The sequence below is a fragment of the Sipha flava genome, unplaced genomic scaffold, assembly GCF_003268045.1.
Source record: "Sipha flava isolate LNK unplaced genomic scaffold, YSA_version1 47_pilon_pilon, whole genome shotgun sequence".
NCBI lineage: Eukaryota > Metazoa > Arthropoda > Insecta > Hemiptera > Aphididae > Sipha > Sipha flava.
This window is the reverse complement of record NW_020273276.1, coordinates 980770-1004303: the sequence shown is the minus strand read 5'-3', so window position 1 is coordinate 1004303 and position 23534 is coordinate 980770. Positions and strand designations below refer to the sequence as shown.

General features: G+C 27.3%; 2 protein-coding genes across 3 annotated transcripts in view; one reads left to right on the top strand and one right to left on the bottom strand.

Moving 5' to 3' along the window:
- Nucleotides 1-2171, top strand: part of LOC112689904 — a 30589-nt gene extending 28418 nt beyond the window's left edge. For both annotated transcript variants that reach the window (XM_025563780.1, XM_025563779.1), the window contains 2 exons: nucleotides 445-681; nucleotides 1947-2171. In XM_025563780.1, coding sequence (XP_025419565.1) covers nucleotides 445-681; nucleotides 1947-2099 — 390 coding nt within the window. In that variant the 3' untranslated portion in view covers nucleotides 2100-2171. The remainder of the gene's footprint in view (nucleotides 1-444; nucleotides 682-1946) is intronic.
- A 6430-nt stretch (nucleotides 2172-8601) lies between these two features.
- LOC112689905 (ATP-dependent DNA helicase pif1-like) lies at nucleotides 8602-9088 on the bottom strand. Its single transcript, XM_025563781.1, has one exon. It carries the CDS (start codon nucleotides 8990-8992, stop codon nucleotides 8666-8668), a length of 327 nt encoding a protein of 108 aa, XP_025419566.1. The 5' UTR covers nucleotides 8993-9088; the 3' UTR covers nucleotides 8602-8665.
- Between the last annotated feature and the right edge of the window lie 14446 nt (nucleotides 9089-23534).

Sequence of the window (23534 nt, the reverse complement as noted above, 5' to 3'; positions counted from 1 at the left end):
TTATTTATTCGTTGAATATTCGGTAATGTTATTGCGGTCTATGGATTTAATTAAAACCAAAACAATGATTTGTATTGTCGAATTAATATTATTTGTTTAATACCATTTGTTTAGTATAATTTGTTTTATGACATTTGATTAAAAAAAAAAAAAAAAAAAACTTTTTGTTGTAAATTTATATAAACTTTATGTAAGCTACAAAATTAGTTGTATGTCGTTTGATAAATCTACTGCAAATAATAAAAGTCTTGTTTTTAAACTTTCTAATAAAGATGAATCAAAATATTTTGTGATCGAAAAGCATTATTTTCTCAAACCATTGCAAAACAGAATAGATTTTGTATTCAAATTCGAGTTTGCACACACATGCCCGTTTATATTTCTTTATATCCTGAAACAACTTTTGGACGAAATCCTGATCGTTGATTCTATATTTTTATGCAGTGCTTGTACTTGATGGATTCGGCGTTGGCAATATCAGTGCCAACGGGCAAGACGACGCCCATCGAACCCGCTGCACCTGAACCAAGTACGATTCCCGTTCCTCGATCATACGTAGTACCACCGGCTCCCGTACAAGAGTATTCAGAAGAAAGACCAGAACCACCGCCACTCGATCCGTCCTACGTGCCCGTTCCGTACGACTTCATCGAGTACTTGGCGCCCCACGGCGTTCTGCTGGTAAACGAATTTGATCATTGTTCCTATTATAATATTAATGTTGTATAATATTATACATATATATTGTATATTATATAATAATTATTAATATTTTAGCGTATACAAGTATAAAATTTAAGTGAAAAATAACAGTAGAATAATGGCCTAACCTAACCTAACCTATCATTCGAAATGTATTGATCAATACTTAATACTTATTTATGTATAATATATTGATTTAAGACATCAGCCAAAGATTCGAATGGTTAGGCTTATACATTATTCATTCATTAGTATATCGATTGTGAAATTAACATTTCAAATATATACGTAATAACTTGCAAATTATTTGCGTATAGAAATTGAAAACATACCGAATCAGCAACTTAGCCAGTATTTCTAAAGAGCCGTATAAAATTATAATCAAGATCGTAGTTCTATCATCATTCATTATTAATTAGAAATTTTACATAAATAATCATGACCAATGAGGTGCTCATTGAGTCCACCGCTCATGGTTACGTCATTACTCAATTTACTCAATATGTATTTTATCATTTTTTTTATTTTTAAACAAATTCCATTTGGACTTGCTTGATTCTTACCCCATATATAGTCAACATAATACATCAAATAGTTTCATTGTTTAAATCAAACAAGGTGTTAATATTTTGAACAACTCCACTGTAATCATAAAATGCAATGCAATGCTATATACCAGTTCCTTTTTTCTCTGTTACACCTAAAACACGTTAGAAATTAATTACATTATATGCTATACCATTATTTTAGGCTGTAATACTAAAACAAACTAAATGTTTGTACAGTATAAAACTAATTTCATTTGTGATCTTGAGATTTTTAATTTTTAATTTTTCACATAAAAATGTTAAATTACGTTTAAAAATTGCTAAAATTAAATTGCTTAAAAATAGTTGATTTGGTTCATTATTACTTAAACAACCTTTGTAATGAAGATTTGAATATTTTTAATCACCAATATCACAAGTAAACTTCTTTTTTACAACTCCTACAATAACTACGTTTCAAATAATAATGAAATGAGTTTTACTTTATATTGCGAGTGTCTTGTACAGAAGAAAAAATAAATAGATGAATCGAGAATATTTTTGAACAAAATTATGGAGTGTACCCAACTTTCTGATAAAACCAAAATCATCTAACCTATATAGCCCATAGATCATTTTTTGCATATTTAGGTTACGTATTTGAAACCAGATACTTCAATAACATTATACATATCAACATGTTTACGTTTTTTTCAGGTGCCCATGAAAATCAAGTTTCAAAAACCATTTTCAAAATATGAAAAATACCCACTAACGGCTACTAAGTATCAGAAGCTTATTAGAAATGAAAATACGAGACGGAAATATTATTTTAATTTACCTCAGCAAAATTCCATTCCATTCAATTGATGACTTTTTTTCGCTGTCTTGTCAAATATTTTTACCGTGTCATATCATGTATACTTTATAATATATATATATATATAAAGATGTATTATTATAATAATAAAATATTGTACATTTTAACTCATTCAAATAATTTTATTTGTCTCTGCTCTACTCAATATTGTTTTGTAATATAATTTATATTTTTTTAATATTAATATAATATAATATGTATTGTAATAAATATCGTATTTATAATGCTTATGGTTTTTTATCCACCAAATGCTATTAAAAAAATAACTGTATCTTAATGTAAAGCTGGATAATTTTAAATAAATTGAACTAACAAACACTTGACCGAAATGTTATAACGCTGCTGTTATATTTAATATACATGGAGCTAAATTGAATAATACACACTATCTTAAATAAGTACGTTAAAAATCGTACACGATACTTGCAATTTATAACTCATCTGCAATGAGATTTGAAATTCAAAGTGTAAATAAATATATTTAAATTGTTTTTTAACGATGTATCACGAGATCACTAGATTTAAATTACGAAATGAAACGATAATGATTACAGTGAAATCGCCGATGGGTCGTGCAAATCATAAACTGATTTACACTACAAGTAAACAGGGTTATATTATATAAGATCAAAGTAAGGTATTTGATCGTATACCATAGTTGAGGCTGAAAATAATAAGAGAAATCGATGGTTAAATAGAACAATCTAAATGAGAAATAAAGTTAATTAATTTTAATTCCTTGACTTGTATGTTGAGTGGTCAAATCAATTCAATTCGTAGCAAAGATCTTAAAAGAAATATATACATATGTATCAATATCGGTAAAATTTTACTTTACTTTTATGGAATGTCTGTAACGTTTTAAGGTTAATTTTAAAGTCGTTAATAATGTTTTACGTTTATAAATTATATTTATTTATTAACATTGATTATTAATAAAGACTAAATTTCAATTAAATTATTTCTACAAATAAATTATTAATACATATATATATATATATTATATATGTACTAGTATATCTTGATTGATTTATATTAGAATATTGTTTTATTTTTATATTTTCGATTTTCTTTGGTTTATCGTCTGATTACATTGTTAAAATATTATTGATTTATATGATTTGGTTATTTAAAATCATGATTTTATTCTATATAATTTTATGAAAACTTCAATAGAAATATAAACCTATACCAAAACATGGTAAGTAGGTAACTAATCGATATAAGTCCAAGTGAATAATAAACTACACTAATCATTAAAACATATTAACCGATCAACTCACCAATGAGACACTGGTGATGACTGAACACGCGTAAGTGATATCATAGGAAATCAGCTGACGGAAGAATATAATATATAAATACTAAGAGAGTCACGCGAAGCGTTCAGTTTAATCGTGGAGGTCGTTGTGGATAAATTTTTAACGTGCCCGTATCGAGACACCGAGACACACAACTTATTATCATGTCAATATCAAATAAAATATTAACGACGAAAAAAAAATATGTCAATATCAAACACGATAAACTGCTTTAGAAATCATTAAACTGCATCGCGAATTAATATTTTTTTGAACTATAGCTAAAACGCGGATGAATAACAAATTAAATTATCCAGTCCTCAATTCGTTGCATTAGTACTAACAGATTTCAAATCAAATCGGTTTGTTTTGAATTTTCAGTTTTAAGATTATGAAATAAATAGGAATGTTGCTCAATGAGGTAAAAAAAAAATTAAAAGTAATAAATAATGTGAAAAAAAAGCCGTGTATTTACGTTATTGAAGACAACGTCCTTCAAATTCTATACCATTTTTTCTGCCGCTTGGTAAAATGTTGAATTAAATTAAAATAAACCAGTGCATAAAATGATTTTAGAATCGATTTATTAAGTAATGTTTATGATGTTTACAGTATATTTAAGCGATCGTAAATCAAAAAAAAAAAATTAAAAAATTAAATTAAATTAAAAAAAAATAACGCCAAAATAAAATTATTCTGATATTAATATTAAATATTTTTATTTTATTTATTTTTTTGTTAACTACAATTACGTGGTCTCACGGTTCATCACAATAAGTACGGTATTTTTACAATAAATTCTAATATGATGCTAAATCGTAAATCGTATCAACTGTACGAGATTATTATACTATTTTATATTTATCGATATCGGGAACGTTACTAAAATTACATTACTGTGGCAGAAAATCTATAGTAATTAATAGTTAGTTATCTTGAGTTGTTGACTAAGGCGTCTAATTCGTATGCACCAGACTTGAAATGATTAAGATTTGAACATAGAGTAGGCGTCAATAAGCCAGTCTTTGGAATTTGTCCAGTCATTATTTCGTGCAAATAATATGTCATTGGAGAGAAAACGTATTTCGATTTTAAAATTATATATGTAAAATAATCGTGTAGGTGCGTTATAACAATATAATAATTGCGACTGAGAGCATATTAAGCACTCTGCGACGAGTTTTACATCAAATAGAGCGTAGCCATATGGAAGTATTTAATTTTCCTTTTCAAATTTAGATTACGCGTATTCTGAAATGGCATACTCCAACGTTATTATCCATACAACAAGATAATATTTTTCCATACAATCTCTGTAATTATACAACACCGATCTCACATATTATTTACTAAAGTAAATAGGTACATACTTTAAAAATAACATAATGGTTACGTATTTTCGAAAACGTAACTCATAAAATATGTTGACATTCTTGCCAATGCACAGGATAACACGCAGATGTTACATGTTGTAAAATGTAAACTATAATACAATATTTTGTTGTTATTTCTTGTTTAGAATTAGTCAACAAATCAATTATTCAATTTACAAGCATATAATACGTGCTTTTAATCTCAGCTATCATTTCCGGGATAATCATTGATAGACATACATTTCAAATAGCTCATAGTACAAGTATACCGTAAATCAAGTTATACTCGTAATTAAAATTGTTAATTTTTTATTTCTAAATACATTTTTTGATATTCTCGACAAACGCATATTAGATATATTTATATTTTCTAGTTAAACATACGAATGAAACAAAATATTGCTTATAACTTGCGATCGATAACATTATTACGTATGAAAATGTTTCGGCGAAAGTTTACAACTTCTAGGAGTATTTTTCGAGACAAAAACATTTTATAGAAGATAAAACTAATAATTAATAACGCGTACCTCACTTGAATATTGTAAAACAAAAAACTAATACACTGAAATGGTTCAATACGAAATCGCACGAAACTTGACAATAACATTCCATTTGAAATAAGTTTCCGGATTAGCCAAATGGCAGAATCACAATATATGTAACAGAAACAAATCGAATTTCCATACGAGACACCTGCTTCGTACAGCTATGTCCATTGATCCAACAGATACGTAAATCATATATTATCATATCACATAACAATATGGTTTTTTCCTAATCGATAAATGCGCGATTGTAAATTGCGTCCACATTAAGTAGGTAGTAAAAATAGTATAGTAAATTCCACTCGGTATTTTTTGTATTTTAAAATAGGTATAATAAATTACACTCATAGTACAATCGAGTCATGATAACTCAAACATTGATAACTTGAAAACTTGACAACTCGAATAAAAAACTATGATAAATAGCTAAGTCAAACTATACCTGGATATTTTTGTAAGTATATTATGTTTTATCTACTCAACTATAAAATAAAAATAATATCTCAAATAATACATATCATGAAGCCAATTTTTATCTATATTTAACTCTATGTAAGTTATCCAAACAAAAAATATTTTAAACAACTTAATATATTTAATATATCCACCCAGTGGCGTGGAAAAACTGGTTAACGCCCCAGGCAAACTTAGAAAAAGTTACTTTTCTAACCAATTAAAATTCGATTTCATGATATTTTTTTTAACCTTTAATTTTACTAATATTTTTAAGTATACAATTTATACTTATAAGTTATTATTACAGTGTTAATTTTAAACTTTTAAAATTTGCTTTCTCGCTTTATGGCTGGTAAATTCATCGATAATTTCTTCATATGAATTTTTTATTTAAATACCCTATTTTCATAATTTCATCATTAAATGCACACGTAGTGTGTACAAATAGACAACATCTACGTATTTTAAAAAGTTTAATGGAAAAATTTTGATTTAATTGTAGGATAAAAATACGACTTTTGCACAATTTTGCGCCCCTGGCGTAGACACAGTCCACCATACCCTTGCTACGCCATTGTATCCACCCATATTATTTAATCAAAAAACAAATTTTTTTGTAAGACAATGATAGTCGCCTCCTCATAATGTCCTTGGGTAATGCCAAATTAAATGGCTATCATAGAAATAATGTAACTGCTAGACGTAATTTACTCGATAAAATGTATACCTAAAATCAGGCTCATACTAGCTGGTCTTATTAGACGATCTCGAAAATATTTAAGGATGTCTTAATTTTTGTTAAATATTCCTTTAGATTAAGGTCCAATAGAATACAGATTAAAGGATCTTAATTTTGTTAGCTTCCTTATACTAAAAATATATAAATAAATAAATACAATTTTTATGTATCTATATTTACGAGTATAAACTTTTGCTTAATACAATTATAAATGTGCTTTTATATAATAATAAAATAATGAATTCTGAAAAAAAGTTATTATAATTTAGAGTGAAAGTAATTGATTTATTTCTTGGATTGAAGAACACATCATATCAACAATATAATTTCCATCGACTTGGTTTAAAATATCTCGCATTAAAAATAAACACTGTACATTTTCATGTGAAGTTGTAGATCTCAATTTTGTCTAAATTTTAACTTCAAAAATGTACGTTCATATATTACTTGTGTGAGTGTCAAAAGTTAGTAGATATTAATAAATATATGCAAAATATTTATATAAACCTATGTATATACCTAGATATGTTTATATTTAAAGGATATGGGACAATAAATAATGGGAATACTGTTCGGGGATTTTTCAAAAATGTAGAAAAATCAGCTGAGATTACCAGTATAAACCTAGATTTGATCCAATGATTTAAATTTATACTATCAGTATTATCTATTGGATATGAAATAGATATTAATGCTTTTGAAGAGTACAGTTTAAAAACTGCCCAACGTTTTGTGCAACTTAATCCTTGGTATTACATGCCACCGGTATATGCCTGATCATATCTATAAAACTCTTATTCATGAAACAGATGTTATTTGATACGCACTTCTTTCGATAGGCTTATAATTGTATCATTTTAATTTTATATTTGTATAGTTACTTAAGAAAATTTCTATTTTATTTATTGTAAGGTCAATTTTCAGAAGAAACTCAAGAATGTCGCAATAAGGTCTATAATAACTATCGAGAACACCATACACGGAAAAATTCTCGATTAAACACAAATAAAGATCTATTGCATACACTTCCTATATCGTCTGACCTAGTTATTCAAGTCTAAGAAAAATTAAAAAGAAGAACATTTTCAAATTTTCAAACGAAGCAAGAATGTTATTAAAAATTAATATATATATATATATATATGTTACGGGCAATGTATATAATTTGGGTATTTTATACATTATCCGGACAATATATAAAATGTCCTTCGTATAATGGGCATTATAGATAACGGATGATATGATTTAATGAAATATGATAAATCGTAAAACATAGTTAAAATAAAGTCTAATTATTATCTGTAACTAGTTTGTTTGTTCTTATCATATTTTTACAATGGGATGTCCGCTTGTCCACATATTATACGCGTGTACGTGACATAATATATTATTACTATATTTACTGATTAATAAGTTATATTATAATATAATAAGTGCACAATAAGTACTACAACTACATATTATGTAGTTGTAGTGCTTATCGTGCAGTCGGCCTTTTACCTATTCTCAAAAATGAACTATTTAGTAACCGCGAATCGTTTGTATAGTGCAAGTTAATTAATTCAGTGCGTACCTATATAAAAATATCACCAGGGATATGATTATGCTATATTTAAATAGTTGCAAATCGTGTAAAAAAAAAAAAAGGAAGCACAGCCAAGAAAGGATTGGTGGTGCAACCAATTATATCTACTTATATCTAACATAAATACATGTCATTATTCATTGATTTATCATATTTCATTAAATCATATCATCCGTTATCTATATTAACCAATATACGAAGGACATTTTATATACTGTCCGGACAATATATAAAATGCACAAATTGTATAATTTGCCCGTAACTTATATATATATATATGACTAGCTGTCCCGACACGGCGTTGCCCGCGTATTAGTTGGTTTTTTAGCATTTTCGTAGGCCATGTATTAGTGTTATTATGTATGAGAAAATTTAAAAGTAATAGGTAAAGTATCTAAAAGTTGAAATTAAGTACAAACCAAAATATATATTTTCTGAATTTACATTTTATTCATCTTATATTAAATTATTGTTTGTAATCAGTGACCTACTTACAAAAAATACTATATACATTAAAAACATACAAAAATAAATTAAATTATTAAAACTAAAAATTATCTAAGTACTACTTTGTATACAACATTCCTGGTTAACCTGTCTTTCGCTAACACGAAGAGATTTGATGGTTTTCCTACACGTGAGCAGGCAATATATAGCTGTCCATGTGAGAAACATGTGTTTTCCAAATCCAAACCGCAAATAGACATTGTTTGGCCTTGAGATTTATTTATAGTCATCGCAAAAGCTAAACAAATCGGAAATTGGAGCCTTTTAAACGGTATTGAAGATTCCGACGCTATCAGTGGAATACGTGGCAACAGGACGATATCTCCTTTAAATTTTCCCGACAAAATTGTTGCTTCAAGAATATTTTCGGTCATTTTTTTTATGACTAAACGTGTACCGTTACATAATTGAGGTGGGTTTAAATTACGTAGAAGAATAATTGGTGAACCAATTTTCAATTGAAGGTTGTGTGGTGGTATTCCTGGCAAATCCAGAGAATTCAAAAATTCAGTTGGAAAGTTTACGATTTCGTTTTCATTAATAACTGTGTCGATTGATTTAAAAGACATCAAATCACCGGGTAAAATCTGTTGTATATGGAAGTTAATTTCGTTCACATCAACATTTCTTGCTGCCAAAATAGCACGATTACAGAGCCAATTGTGATCTAAATAATAATTCAATATATCCGGAAAGACACTCTCAATTAGTTCATTTCTCGTTTCAACAACAGTGCAGAAAATATCTGGTAATTTTATGTATTGTGTATTTTGATGCAACTCAATTTCACCATTTCCAATATCCAGCAATTGTTTAGAAAATACTTGCAAAATACTTGCAATTGTACTCGCATATTCATAGTCAGTCGAAGTGTCTCAACACTTGTCCATAAAAACGATTGTTTTAAGCATGCGTTGATCTCATCGGCAAAAGTAGAGTGAGGAATAACTGGTAAAGTCTGCCGGAAATCACCGGAAAGTAGTAAAACAGTACCACCGAAAAGTTTATGGTTGCCTTTCAAATCTTGTATAGTTCGATGTTTCCGGTGATAGAAATACACCGAAATACACCATGCAATTATACACATTTATTAAAAAGTTAATTAAAATATTTAAAATATTAAAAAATTTGAAAAAAAAACTATCCTATATTTTAAGTTGGACCAAATTACACACGGTGTAAAAAATTTCATCAAAATCGGTCCAGTAGTTTCGGAGATTATCGCGAACATACAAAAATATGAAATTTTTATATATATATATATGATATATATATGTTACCAGCAATTTGGATAATTCAGGTATTTTTCAAAATTCCTAGGCATTATGCAAATTACCGACCCATTTCAGGAAATATAAATAAAACATATGATTTTAAATATTATTTTACATATAACCTAGGTATTTTATAAAGTACCTAGGCATTATGCAAAATATCAATTTTTTTTTTAGAAAAAGTACAAAACATTTTATTATATGTCATATTACATTAAGATTCTTATAATTATTATACATTATTACTCATATTACAGACAAAATTTAATTTTTATCTATTATTATATTATTACTATTATATAAATATTTTACTTAAACTACTATTTACTTATTATAACATGTTGTAAAAAAGTGACATTTTTAAGAGCACAAAATGTTATATTTAAGACAAATACACTTTTTATTTTGACACTTGGACTTACAAACACATTTTAAAAACCCTTGGCCAATTCTTGTGAATTTAATTTTTATCAACTCATTATACTGTTCATTAGAAAAAAACAAGTATTCGTCAACAAATTTTTAAATAAATTTTGTAGTTTGTTATAAAAATTTGACATAAATCATATGCATAGTTGCAACACCAAAACGAGACACGAAAATGACGAGAAAAATTACGATATTGTAATAAAATTATTGGTGCGTTCGATATTGTACCTCAGAATTATTATTATAGTAGTAAAAAAATATTAATCTTTATTGCGTTGAATCGTGCACGCACATTTATGATAAACGATAAGTAAAATCGTTGGTTATTACTATTAATTACCTATTAGGTTATTATTAAGTTAGTTAAGCGATGCCCAATTTTGTTTGTTTTCATCATATTGCCTACTCCACGTTTGACATTTTATATAATACCTAGACATTTTGCAAAATGCCGGATTATCCATATTGCCGGTAACATATATTATATATGATATAAATTGTACTATAAATATCTTGTAGATTACAATTAATCATGAACATATTACTTGATTTGTTGTACAAAATTATGTGAAATCATATAATTTATAAGAAATATTCCGTATCACGTAACATGACGTGATAAAAATTTGAAAACATAAAAATCGTCTGCGCGACGCGACGTTTGTTCTTTAAAAACGGTACATGTTATACGGTATGCGTTTATTGATTTTTGTACACCGTGCATGAGGTGTACAAGCGGATTTGTTCATTTTATGTCATACCTCGCGGCAACACGCTTGGACTTGTCCCGCAACGCAGCGGTTGAGAAACACTGGCAACCGTACGCGGTGTCGTGTTATTACGTTACGTTTTATTTTTTCTATTTAAACGCGGAGAGGCGAAACATTCTATTGCGCGTAAAACATAATGCGTTCTGACTTTCGGAAGATACGTGTTGCGCACTCGGCAGCAGCAAAACCGGCGTGTTTAACGAATCGCAAATGACAGATACCTGTGCGCATTGTATTGTTCGAACGCGCGTCGTATTGCGCCGACATTTCGCGTACACACAATGCCCACCCGCTGCACAACAACAACAACGCAATACGATATAATACATAATAATACCGGTATCTACGTGTCCGATCACCGTTTTCTACCGGCCGTGCGGTACCCATACCAATAGGCGAGTCCGTTTTCGACCAAAACCGTACCCTTCCATTTTCGGCCAATTCACTTTTCGACCATAACAAAAATGTACATAATAAATTTAAAATAATAAAATAATGATGTACAATGTTTGATTATGATGGAAACTACTAACTTAATGACGATTCAGGGTTTTCGGGGCAAAGGTCACTGAGTTGGTGAGTGGATCCGACAGGCGTAACGAGCAAAGTCCTAAAATTTTTAAAATTAAAATTCCGATTTTTCGAAAAAAAAAATGCAAACAATTTTCATTACGATAAGAGATCAAAACTAGATAAAAAAACATCGTTCACTTTTATATTAATATTTTAATAATTATTGACAAAAATTGTACATAATTATTTTATTATTTCAAATTTATTACATACATTTTTGTTTTGGTCGAAAAGGGAATCGGCCTATTTTGGATTTGGTTGAAAAGTGAATCGGCCGAAAAGGGAAGGGTATGATTTTGGTCGACATGTGAATCGACCTATTTTAAATTTGGTCGAAAAGTGAATCGACCGAAAAGGGAAGGGTACGTTTTTGGTCGAAAACGGTCATGCCCATACCAATAATGTACCGCCGCCACACGCGTGGATCCGAAAACCAACTCGACTGCGACAAATACGACTCTGTCTCGCACAGCCACTGCGTGCGCATCGCGCGCACACCGTAGCGTATTGTACGCATCGTAAACGCACCTAAGCCCAGACCTGTACATAATGAAATCCTTTGCTTCCGTCTTAAATTCAATTCGCGTCTAATGGCGACGGACAAACTAATTATAATACGCGTGTACACAAAAAAAAAGAAAAAAAAATTAAATTTATTCCCAGCAGCACGCGCGCACTAACTGTAGTGCACACACAAATAAGGTCTGCGTATGCATGCAGCGACCACGCGTACATTTGGATTTCGGGTACGCGCATAAGTCGTTATGTGGCGACCACCGTGTAGCGGTACACACCCACTGACCGGTTTGTTCGTTTTACGCGTATAGCGAACGGACGGTACAGCTAGTGATCTGAAACTCATCTTTTAGAGGCCAAAATCTCTGCCTTTAAGGAGACAACGCCATTGTTTGCTTTGATTTATTTTTTATAACAGTATCTTAAGGATAAATATATAAGACATGAGATCGATAGGTTTGTTTATTAAATGCTGTAGAGCTGTTCGATCAGAAACTTTTATTCGATCCACAGTTTTTATTTATACGCTATTAAAAAAAATTCACTTTTTCACTAAAAACAATTAATTTAAAACCCTAATTTCCCAATTTCATGTCCACTCGGTGTGACGAGATGTATATTTTTTCTCAGAATTTGATATTATATGTAAGTTGAATAAAAATGCACTCAAATATTACCATTTAAAGCGATTCTTTACGAGAAAAAATATAAATATAATATTGTCAACATGCTAAAATCAACTAAATTTTAAATACATAGAAATGTATAATATACAATAATGTTATATAATAAATATATGAGAATCAAAATAGTCATCACATCTATTTAAGATCAGTCATATATTATATTAGCTAATGCTCTGGTTTTTCGTTCGAATTAAAATTTATCTGTATTATTCAAAAGTTCAACTATTGTTTTAAGTGATACATTTTTGTATTCCGTCTGAACAAGTTGCTTTTCCAATTCAAATTGAATCTCATGAGTTCGGTATAAGAAATCGCTGAACGTTTATACAGGTGTCTCAGGATGTTCCTACAAATGGAATAACTTTCGTTCTGTTTATTTTTCAACAAAATTGTATTAAAAGATTTTTTTGATGTTTAGAACTCAAGTTTAAAAATTTTAAATTTTACACAACAGTTTGAAAAAATATCCAAACTAACTATTTGTGAAATCGGATTTTTAGAAAAAGTATGATTTTAAAATAATTTGTTAAAGTTTAACCATCTGAACAAATTATACAGTATACATTTTATATTGGTTTCCTTCAATAATAATCGTGTAAAGCCGTGATTTTCATTCTAGCGATCGCGAAATATTGTTTAGGGGTCCTTAAAAATAATAAACAAATTGTTAATAAAATAAAAATGTATTATTTTAAATATCAATCTGATTATTACTAATGTACTTACAAGAAAAAATCGAATAAAATAGCGTGTGGCACAATCGTATCTGACGATGGATTATTAACTATAAGCAATTGTGGTTACCGATTTTAATTGAATTGTCATTTATTATCTGGTAATATTTACACTCGTACCGTATACGCGTATTTTAACAATTGTAGTCACAAATTTAATATTTAATATATATAACCTATTATGGAAACTGTAATTTCAAAAATTCAAGCACATTAAAACGAGAAAATTGCTATTTGTGCAGGAGCGTATTGAGCCGGAGGGCTACCGAGAAAATCTCGATGGGCCGCTCAAATTATGAGACGGTCATGAATGTTTGGCCGTTATTTTTTTATACGATAGTAAAAATTATACAAACATCACTATAACATATAATTGAATTGAATAATTAAACGGTACGGGTAGAATATATGTAGTCAAATTATAGAATTAAAATACGATCGTTTTCAAGGTTTTTCGTATAGGCACATTTAATCGCACAACAAGTCCACAACCAGGATAGAAATATTAGTCCTGTATTATTGGAGCAATAATTGAGAAAAAAATAAAATAAAATTATGTGTGTAATTTAGTGTACTGTTCTAACACCTTATATACTCGTATACTTTTAAATGTTTGCGCCTAAAATTCCAGCTTCTTTGTACCTTAAAACTAAAAATATGCATGTAATTATTGAATAATGAACAGAACATTATTAAATAATGCAATGTTATATTTATTTTTATTTTTTTTTTTTTTTTATAGTTTAATTTTTTTTTTTTTACATAAGCTTTCATTAATTCATTAATATTAGTATATGATTATTTGCCAAAATTATTATATTTGTTCATTAAATTTAGTTATACTCAAGCAAAAAATTATAAAAAAAAATAATTATTGTATTTCTTATATTTTGTATTAAAAAAATATAACTTTGAACCAATTTTTTTTTTTTTTTTTGATAAAATAGTATTAAATATAAATAATATTTAAATTTTATTTTATTTTTTATTATTTTATTAAATCTTAAAAATTACCTATTAAGTACATTAACATTAGAACACGTTGATTGAGATGACTGATTCCTTTCAAAGAACTTTCAAGGTATAACTACGAAGTTCTCAATGTGCTCCTACCACTTTCATATAACACTCTAAACATATCAGAATACTCCAATGTACTATAAATAATAGAGTTTTTTAAAAAAAAGAACAAATAAAAAATAAAACAACGAATTTTGTATAAATTGACGAATTGTGAACTTAACATTGTTATAATTATTTTTTAGAAGAGACTAAAATTAAATTTTCCACAACATTTATAATATTTTCATGGTTTTCTTTCCTATTTTAAGGAAAAAGAAGTTACAACTATGTCAGCTGGAAGGATCCCAGAGGTTTTGGCCCACCCTTTCTCTTATATGTGCGCATTATTAAAATATTCAATTATTTTTTTTATGTTTTTCTAGATACTCATTTTTTAAAGACCCTTCCCCTGGATCTGATACTAATGTCAATGATGTTTTGTACAATAGTCAAAGAGTAAAAAATATTGGATAACTTATATTAATTAATTTTTTTTTTTTCAAAATTGACCACATTCACTTAACCCACTAAAATTATAATAGCATTTACTGACGGGGTGCATTATGTTACCTACTATTGTAAATCTTAATAAAATAGTGATTAAACAAATACAGACGAAAATTGTAAAAAAAAAAACATTCATTAAGTAACCTTTAAATCAATTTGATGAAAGTGGTAATTAATAAATAGGGCTCGGATTTTATAGTATTTACCATATATATTATTATAGAATATAGGAAAATAGCACAGTAACCCACTATGTCCTTATAGTTCATACATTAATGAATTTAAATTACTTAAAACGTATATTGCATATTTATAGATTTTTTTCCTTTTTCTCATTGTAATAAAAAATATGTATTAAATAAAACATTGGTTTTTTTTTAATTTCTAAATTTTAAGGTCATATTAGGTACCTATAGCACATATAAATAATGCTAATAAATCTAGCCCTTTAAAAGTGTAACATAATAACACATTAATGCATTAACATAATAAGGTCTAAAATAAAGTCGGAAAATGTATACAGAAAATTCAGGCAATATACTTTTGGTTTTCTATTTTGTGTACATTTAATTAATTATAAATTATAAGATTTCAATTTAAAAATAATTTAACTACATAGTATTAAATTAACAACTTTCATCTGTGAAAAAATTAATCCTATTTTAAAACATTATACATAATAATACTTACCACATTAAAAAAAATACATTCAATAATACATATAATTTACATAGATATCATAATATTTTTTAATTATTTTTATTTTAATTTTACTATGATATTTGTTTACCTTTACATTTGTCGAATCATCCTAGGACACCATGTATAATACCATTAAATTATTATTTCCCAATTATCAGATGGATAGTATTAGTAACGGTTACTTTTTATAAGCCGTATACACAAATTGATTTCGAATAATATCATCTACAACTGGATTTCAACTCGCTATGAAAGTTAAAACACCCAAACTTCTAAGCGTTTAAATCCTTATTGATATTTTCAGCTATAGAATGCTGCAGCAATTCAGTGTGCATTTTACACTCAACAAATCACTTAAATAAATTGGTTATTTATTGGTGCATCTTTAAATTTAAAATCTATAAAATTAATTCAATCTAACCGGGCAGTCATCATTTCCGCCAAAACAAAAAGGTTCGATTTTCGTTTCCGCCAAATCTATTTCTACTTATATTATTGTGATGGCATTTGAGAACTCCTTATTTATCTACAGTTCTATCGATTATCAGTCGCATAGCTAACTATTTCAAAAAGGGGGTGTTATTCAAAATTATACACAACAAAATAAATACTCTACGTATACTTTATTGTACAAAAATACAAACACATTAGTACATTACACATGAATATATATTCACGTGTAATATACTATTGTATGAGAAAGTATTTAAATATTTTATTAAAATTCCAAATGTAAATTTTTGTCATAAGTACTTATTTTAAATCGCGCATGATACGACATAAAACCACGGCTTTGGTTTATTAGACAAAACGATGTAATGAGAAGACGAAACCTTGTTTTACATTATTGTTATGTATATATTTCGTTATGATGAATATGTTTTAATCAATGTTTATGATCAATTTTAACCTTTCTTAGACTTCAGTATACTGTTAACACGGTTAAGAGGGGGGGATTTACTACACCTGTAACACCCCCCCTGGCTACGCGCCTGTCGATTATCGATATATATCGAGATTCGGGATAAGCCATAATTTTATACGAGTATTGAAGATATATAAGAAATAAGAGATTTTACGTTCAATAATTTCCACGCACTATAAACAAATAAAAATTGAACTATACAATATTATAAGTTATAACCTATATCATAAGTAGTTAGTGGCTGTATTATCGGGATTGGAGTTCTGTGATCGAATATGTCAATGCTGTGACAACATAGCAGTGTGAATCGTGAATATTATTCACTGGATAATATACGTATTTATTAAATATATTAGAATTTATATTTATATATATATGTATATATTTTATAAATAATTCTGTAAGATGTAATATAAAAAAACGATTAATAAATACAACAAACGCAATAGAAGAATATAAAAATAAAAAATTTCAAGAATGACGTTTTCAAAAACAGTATACAACAATTATTTGAAATATTAAATAATAAATAATTAATATAATATAAAAAATATTTGACTTTTTATATATATATATATTAGTGATGGGTTGATCCCTGATTTTTTAAATCGAACCGAACTTTAAATTATTTTTTCGAACTCGAACTGAACCGAACCTATTATGATTTTAAGTCGAACTCGAACTCAATACTTTTTATCATGTACATTGTACCTACCTACAAATTAAATCAACCATAATTATTAATTACTATTGTATTTTAAGTTTTCGTGTTATCTATTCTACATTTTAACTTTTAAGTCTAAGTAATTGTATTATTTACAAAACATTTAAATTTTATATAATTTCTTATTATTATTATTATTTTTCAAAACCAGTATTGTGCTCTCTCGTGTTGTCTTGTAGCTTATAAAATAATCATTGGGTATTGAGTATTGAGTGTAATATGACAATACAATCAATACATTTTAATAATGTATAAAAAAATAGTAATAATAACTTTAATTCACAAATATAGAATGATTAGTAGAATTTATAATGTAAGACGTAAGTTGTAAACATGTTTTTATTAACAGCAAAGTCGTGGTATCGGAATATTACCATGGATTTACCCAAAATAGATTTTAAACTCTATAATAAATATGATAAAAACAAAAATAGCTAATTTATGTATGTAGATACACTGCCTCTATTGGCGATAAACAACTTATTAATATTCTGGTCGGTGGAGGGTAAATGTTTAACATGCCACTGGAAAAATAACATTATTATTGTAATAATTGCGTTATTATTATAAATAATGCATAACGTGTCCTTTACAGATTATCACTTTCTATCGCCAATAGTCTAAATATTTCTAAATAATCATTATCAATTTTTATTTTTCAAAAATAACTTTTGAAGAATTGTACAAATATTTGGTTTTCGAACTATCGTGTCCAGTAAGTCTGGTTCAACAAATATTTTCAAGTTCGATTTTCGAACAGTAAAAAATGTTTGATAGTTCGGTTCAATTTTTTTTATGCCGAGTTCCAATTTCGAACCGAACCGAACATCAAGGGTTCGGTTCAATTCGGTTCGAGATTCGAACAGTTCGACCCATCACTAATATATATATATATATATATATATATATATATATACAAATTTAATTATAAAATTCAATTGAAGTTCAAAAATATGAATCCGAAAATTAAGTCAAACAATTTTTTGTTGGTCAATATAAAAACCATCTCTCCGTGGTGGCCCCTAGGTAACTTTAAATGGTTCTCAAACTATAATTTAGACAGTTGTGTAGAAATAGATTTGGCGGAGATGAAAATCGAACATTTCCATTATGACGGACACGAAAATCAAGTTTTTTGACGGAAATGACTGACGTCCATTATCCCAACACCGTTCATAATACATATATACCTAGTATCATACCTGGGTAGATACAAATCTATTGCTAAAATCGATTCATCACTAAAGTTGATTGGCGTATTTAATGTGCCGTATCTATTATGATAGTGTTTTCTGTTTTGAATATCTTAAAGTTTTTGAGCACTAAATAATAATATGAAATAATTATGTTCAATTAACAAAACCATAAGGCTAGGTTCACATAGACGCGCGTGCACGCTTGCCAGTTTTTCGCGCGTATTTAGATATACGGATTTCTTATTCATCGTTTACATGGCGCGCGTACACATGCGTCGATCGCGATAACGACGCAAGAATCTATTTCCGCGCGAACACACGCATAACACCGCGGATTGAAATATCATGTATTATTATCGGACCGTTCAGTTGACACGCGCGTTTCAATACGAACGATCGAATTTTCATCTATAGTTTTTGAAAACAAGTATTATTTTAAATATGGAAATTGAAATAGATATGTTAATTAATGAAATAAAAAAAAGACCTGCCATCTGGGACATTGTCATCAGCTTCTAAGGAGTCTTTAATTATCTCCAATAGATCGTTAAATGATTTAATGGACATTTTAAAGTAATAGAAAAATGTTTCATGGTGCTCTATTAGTTTAGAATATAATGTAGCACTAAATATAAAGTAATAATAATCTAAGATTTAAAGAAAACCTTTTTTTCAAAATAGGATGAACCCAATATTTCATTTCCATCATTTGTCTGCATCTTCTCATCCTTCGGTGGACGGGCAATAAACACACAGCATCTATCACATTAATTCTTCATGACAATTTGAACTATACTAAGTAGTATAGTTTTTGACTAGAACATTCCTGTACAACGCGCGTGACACACAGCCATCTGAACGGTTATACGCGCGTCCATGTGAACCTAGCCTAAGTTACGCAAATTAAATCACTTTATTTTTATTGTATTTATAGTATCATAAAATAATAATATCTAAAATAGTAAATTAATGTTTTTAATATAGATGGCTAATAATTAGAACAAAACAATTTATCTATTAAACATTTTGAGTTTTGTTAAACAATATAATAACTTTTCGATAATCTTCAACAGTCTTTATACTAAAGAGTCTATTTTATAATATGTGCTTTGTTTGCCATTTTATTTTTACAAAATTACTACACGAAATTCAGGTTAATAACTCCTGTATCCGAATATAAAATTGTCTTTGATACTCTCACAAATACCTTTATTAAACAATTTAAGAACCTAAATACTAACAACCCAACACAAATAGTTCATAAATTATATTTATACACACAACATTGAATTAAGATTATAATATTGAATATATACTGTAGTGAGTATAAGGGACGTAGTGTAAATGATTTTGGTATAATAGCCATAATTTTTGCACTAATTTTAAAAAGAAATTAGGATTATTATAGTTACTAACACTTGACTAAGTATTTTCAACAGTCTTAAAAAATAAAAAAATGAATATTAGAGAAAAATACATGTTGTATCTATCTGCGTTTTGTAATTTTTTAATATCTAGAAATTTTATAATTATCTTACACAAACTATTATTGCTTATAATAATAATGAAAAGTATTTAATTGATTTGATTTTAATATATTGGCATCAAAAAACAAATATCTAACTAAAAATTATTCATTTTCTGATTAAAATCATGTGTTTTTTAAGTTGAACTTCGATAAATAAATTTATATGTGGAATGCTAACTGTAATAGTTATATATATATAACGTATTCAATGATTTTATTATTATTTTTTTTATACAAATACTATTTCAACACATTATTTATTTTCACGAAAAATTATTACATTGAAACCCGGGACTCAGTAAGAATCAATACCAAAATTAGTTACATCGTTGGGAGTAAGCAAACCTAATTGGTAAAATATATATATTATATAAATATTTAATTCAAATTGGTATCTTTTAAGATATCTTTTAATTGGTGTCTTTTACAGTTTTGATTTAAACGGTTTGCTAACTTCCGTAATATTCATGTATTTATTTTAACTAATCATACAACATACATAATGTGATTTTATTAAAAGCTATTTTGTAAACAATAATTAAAATCTGGAATGAATCAATTATATATATTTATATTGTTATTGCTTTCTTATACATTATGGTTCAGAGATGAGATTGTAAGGATGACTTAAGTTTTTTCGTATTTCTCATACAATTTTATACTTTAGTTGTGCCATAAGTTACCAGTAACAGTGCAATAAGTATACCATTTAGAATAATAGTTTTTAATTTAACTTAAAATTTACCAGCAAAAAATAGGATATATATGATGATTTAGTGTATCATAAACCAACAAATTCTAGGAAAATTAAACTAAATAAAATATGTGACATTTATTACCCTTTTAAAAATATAAAGTTTAGACTGATGGAATTATAAGTAATATTAAATACACTAAGATGAGAATTATTATGACTTAATTTATTTAAAATATATTTCTTGTAATTAATAAAACTCATTTAATCGACACACAACATATGTTAGATCTAAAGGCGCTACAGTTAAAATCTTTTTATCGTATAAATTACAATAATACAATTTAATTTTAATTTTAGGTTTTCTGCTAATCTATTAAAATAGACCTAAGGGAATGGGATATTCAGCGATGCATATATTTTCGCGTTACAAACATTCGATCACCAAAGCATATACAGATATTAATTGTATTGTACAAGTGGCTGCATCCGAATTGGATCCCGAATTTAAAATTACTATAATATTTGGATCCCAGATTTTTATATGTACTACACTAGTTGGGTCCCAGATTTTTATAGGTACTACAATAGTTGTTAACATTTTTAATATTTTTTAATTCACCTATATGGCTATAATTATATTATATAATATGTATTTTTACACTTGATTTTTAACATTTTTAATATTTTTACATAATTCTAATAATTTATATTTTAATGGAGAAAAAACTAAAAAACAAAAAAAAAACTATAAAAAATATTTTTAACCATACGTGTGGTCTAAATAAACAATAGACAGTCTTAAGTCTGTTAAAATGGGAAAGAAAATTTTAGTATAATATAGTACTTACCAAAAATATTCAGGAACTAGTGTAATACCTTAAATAATTCAAGACCCAACTAGTATAGTACCTTAAAAAATCCGGAACTCCACTAGTACACTACCTGCAATTAGCCCCTAGTACTCGGGACCCAACTAGGATACTCCGGTACAAGTATGTTCGTATTACAATTTAATTAATTTTTACAGTACCCATTTAATCTATGATCCATTACGTTAAAAATATCCACTTTTATCTAGGTATCAATATCATATAAAAGTCTCTTTAGTTTATAGATTATTTATTTGTAGGTAATATAATTTCATAGCTACTCTATTAATTTATTACTAAATCAAAGCTAAAATAAGTAATAGTGACTTTAATTATTATCATCTGTAATTAAACAACTGGATTCGGCTTTTGAAGGACTACCGCCAAAAAAAAACGTCACACGTGTAATAACATGAGGTACTATTTGAGTTACAATACATGCTGTTAATATGCAATAATATATTTGCTTTAATAATATCTAAGATTGTAAGGAAACGTATACGATCCTATTTCTACAGTTAGTGCGTACAATATCGGATAAACATCCAAATGTTCTTTCACGACCAAACACTATTTAATATATTTGAAGAAAACTACTCATATGAGCTTTTTAATTTAAATAACAAAGTATTATAGTAATAAAATAAAAATTAGACACATCAATAATATAAGTTCTGTAAAAAAAAAGAACATAAGATGCTCCACATATTTTTATATTATTATAACATTTTCATTACAAAAAAAAAGAACCACTCTGTATAATATACGTAATTCTCAATTCGTATAGGGTTTTATTTTTAATAAGAATGAATGAATTCTACGTAAACATTTTTATTATATGTAATGTGTACATATCTATTGTTTGTTGTAGTAACTGGTATTACGTATTTGGCAATTTACCGGAGTTCATATGATGTAAAATAAAGTAACGCCGGTACATACACTTATTTGGTACCTAGTTCATTTAGCGACAAACTATTTATTTATTTTATCTACATCGTCCAACACATTATATTATTAATATGCACCTCCCTATATAGTCCTTAGAAGTTTTTACACGTTAACAATTTCCCAGGGTAAATGCAATTCACTGTGTTGTACTATGCATAAATATTTTTAATTATTAAAAAGTGGTTATTAACCCACTAAAAACTAATAGAAATTAACACCGAAAGTACAGTATTAAAAAAATAATCAATATACTTTTTGATACATTTATTCGATGAACACAAATCGATAAAAATAAAATTATGAAAATAAATCATTCATCAATTATATTTTATATTAACACTATCTTCTGTGTAAATAAATCAATAAATACAAACATTATTATATGTATACCTATGTACATGACATTTACTCACGTACTATTAAATAAAATACGAATATTAAGACTACTGTTAAATTAGAACGACGTATAAAAATATCCTGCTTAGATAGATAAAGTTAAATAAATTGATACATCTCCGTATGATTCATTGAAATTACAAACAAATATTTTTATTTATTTTTTATTATTATAATAATTTTATAATACAACAAATATCACTAAATAAAATAACTATCTAGTTTATTATATATAAGTTGAAGTCTCATGAGGTTTTACTAATCATTTTATGAAATATATTCATTATTATGACTTATAAGATAATGTTTTAATAAGTTTTTTTTTATATAATTCACATAACTTATATAACTTAATGTACAAATTTACTTTTAGAAAT

What these genes read in the sequence shown, in the direction of transcription:
- LOC112689905 (XM_025563781.1), bottom strand. Translation starts at nt 8,992, where the DNA reads ATGACCGAAAATATTCTTGAAGCAACAATTTTGTCGGGAAAATTTAAA.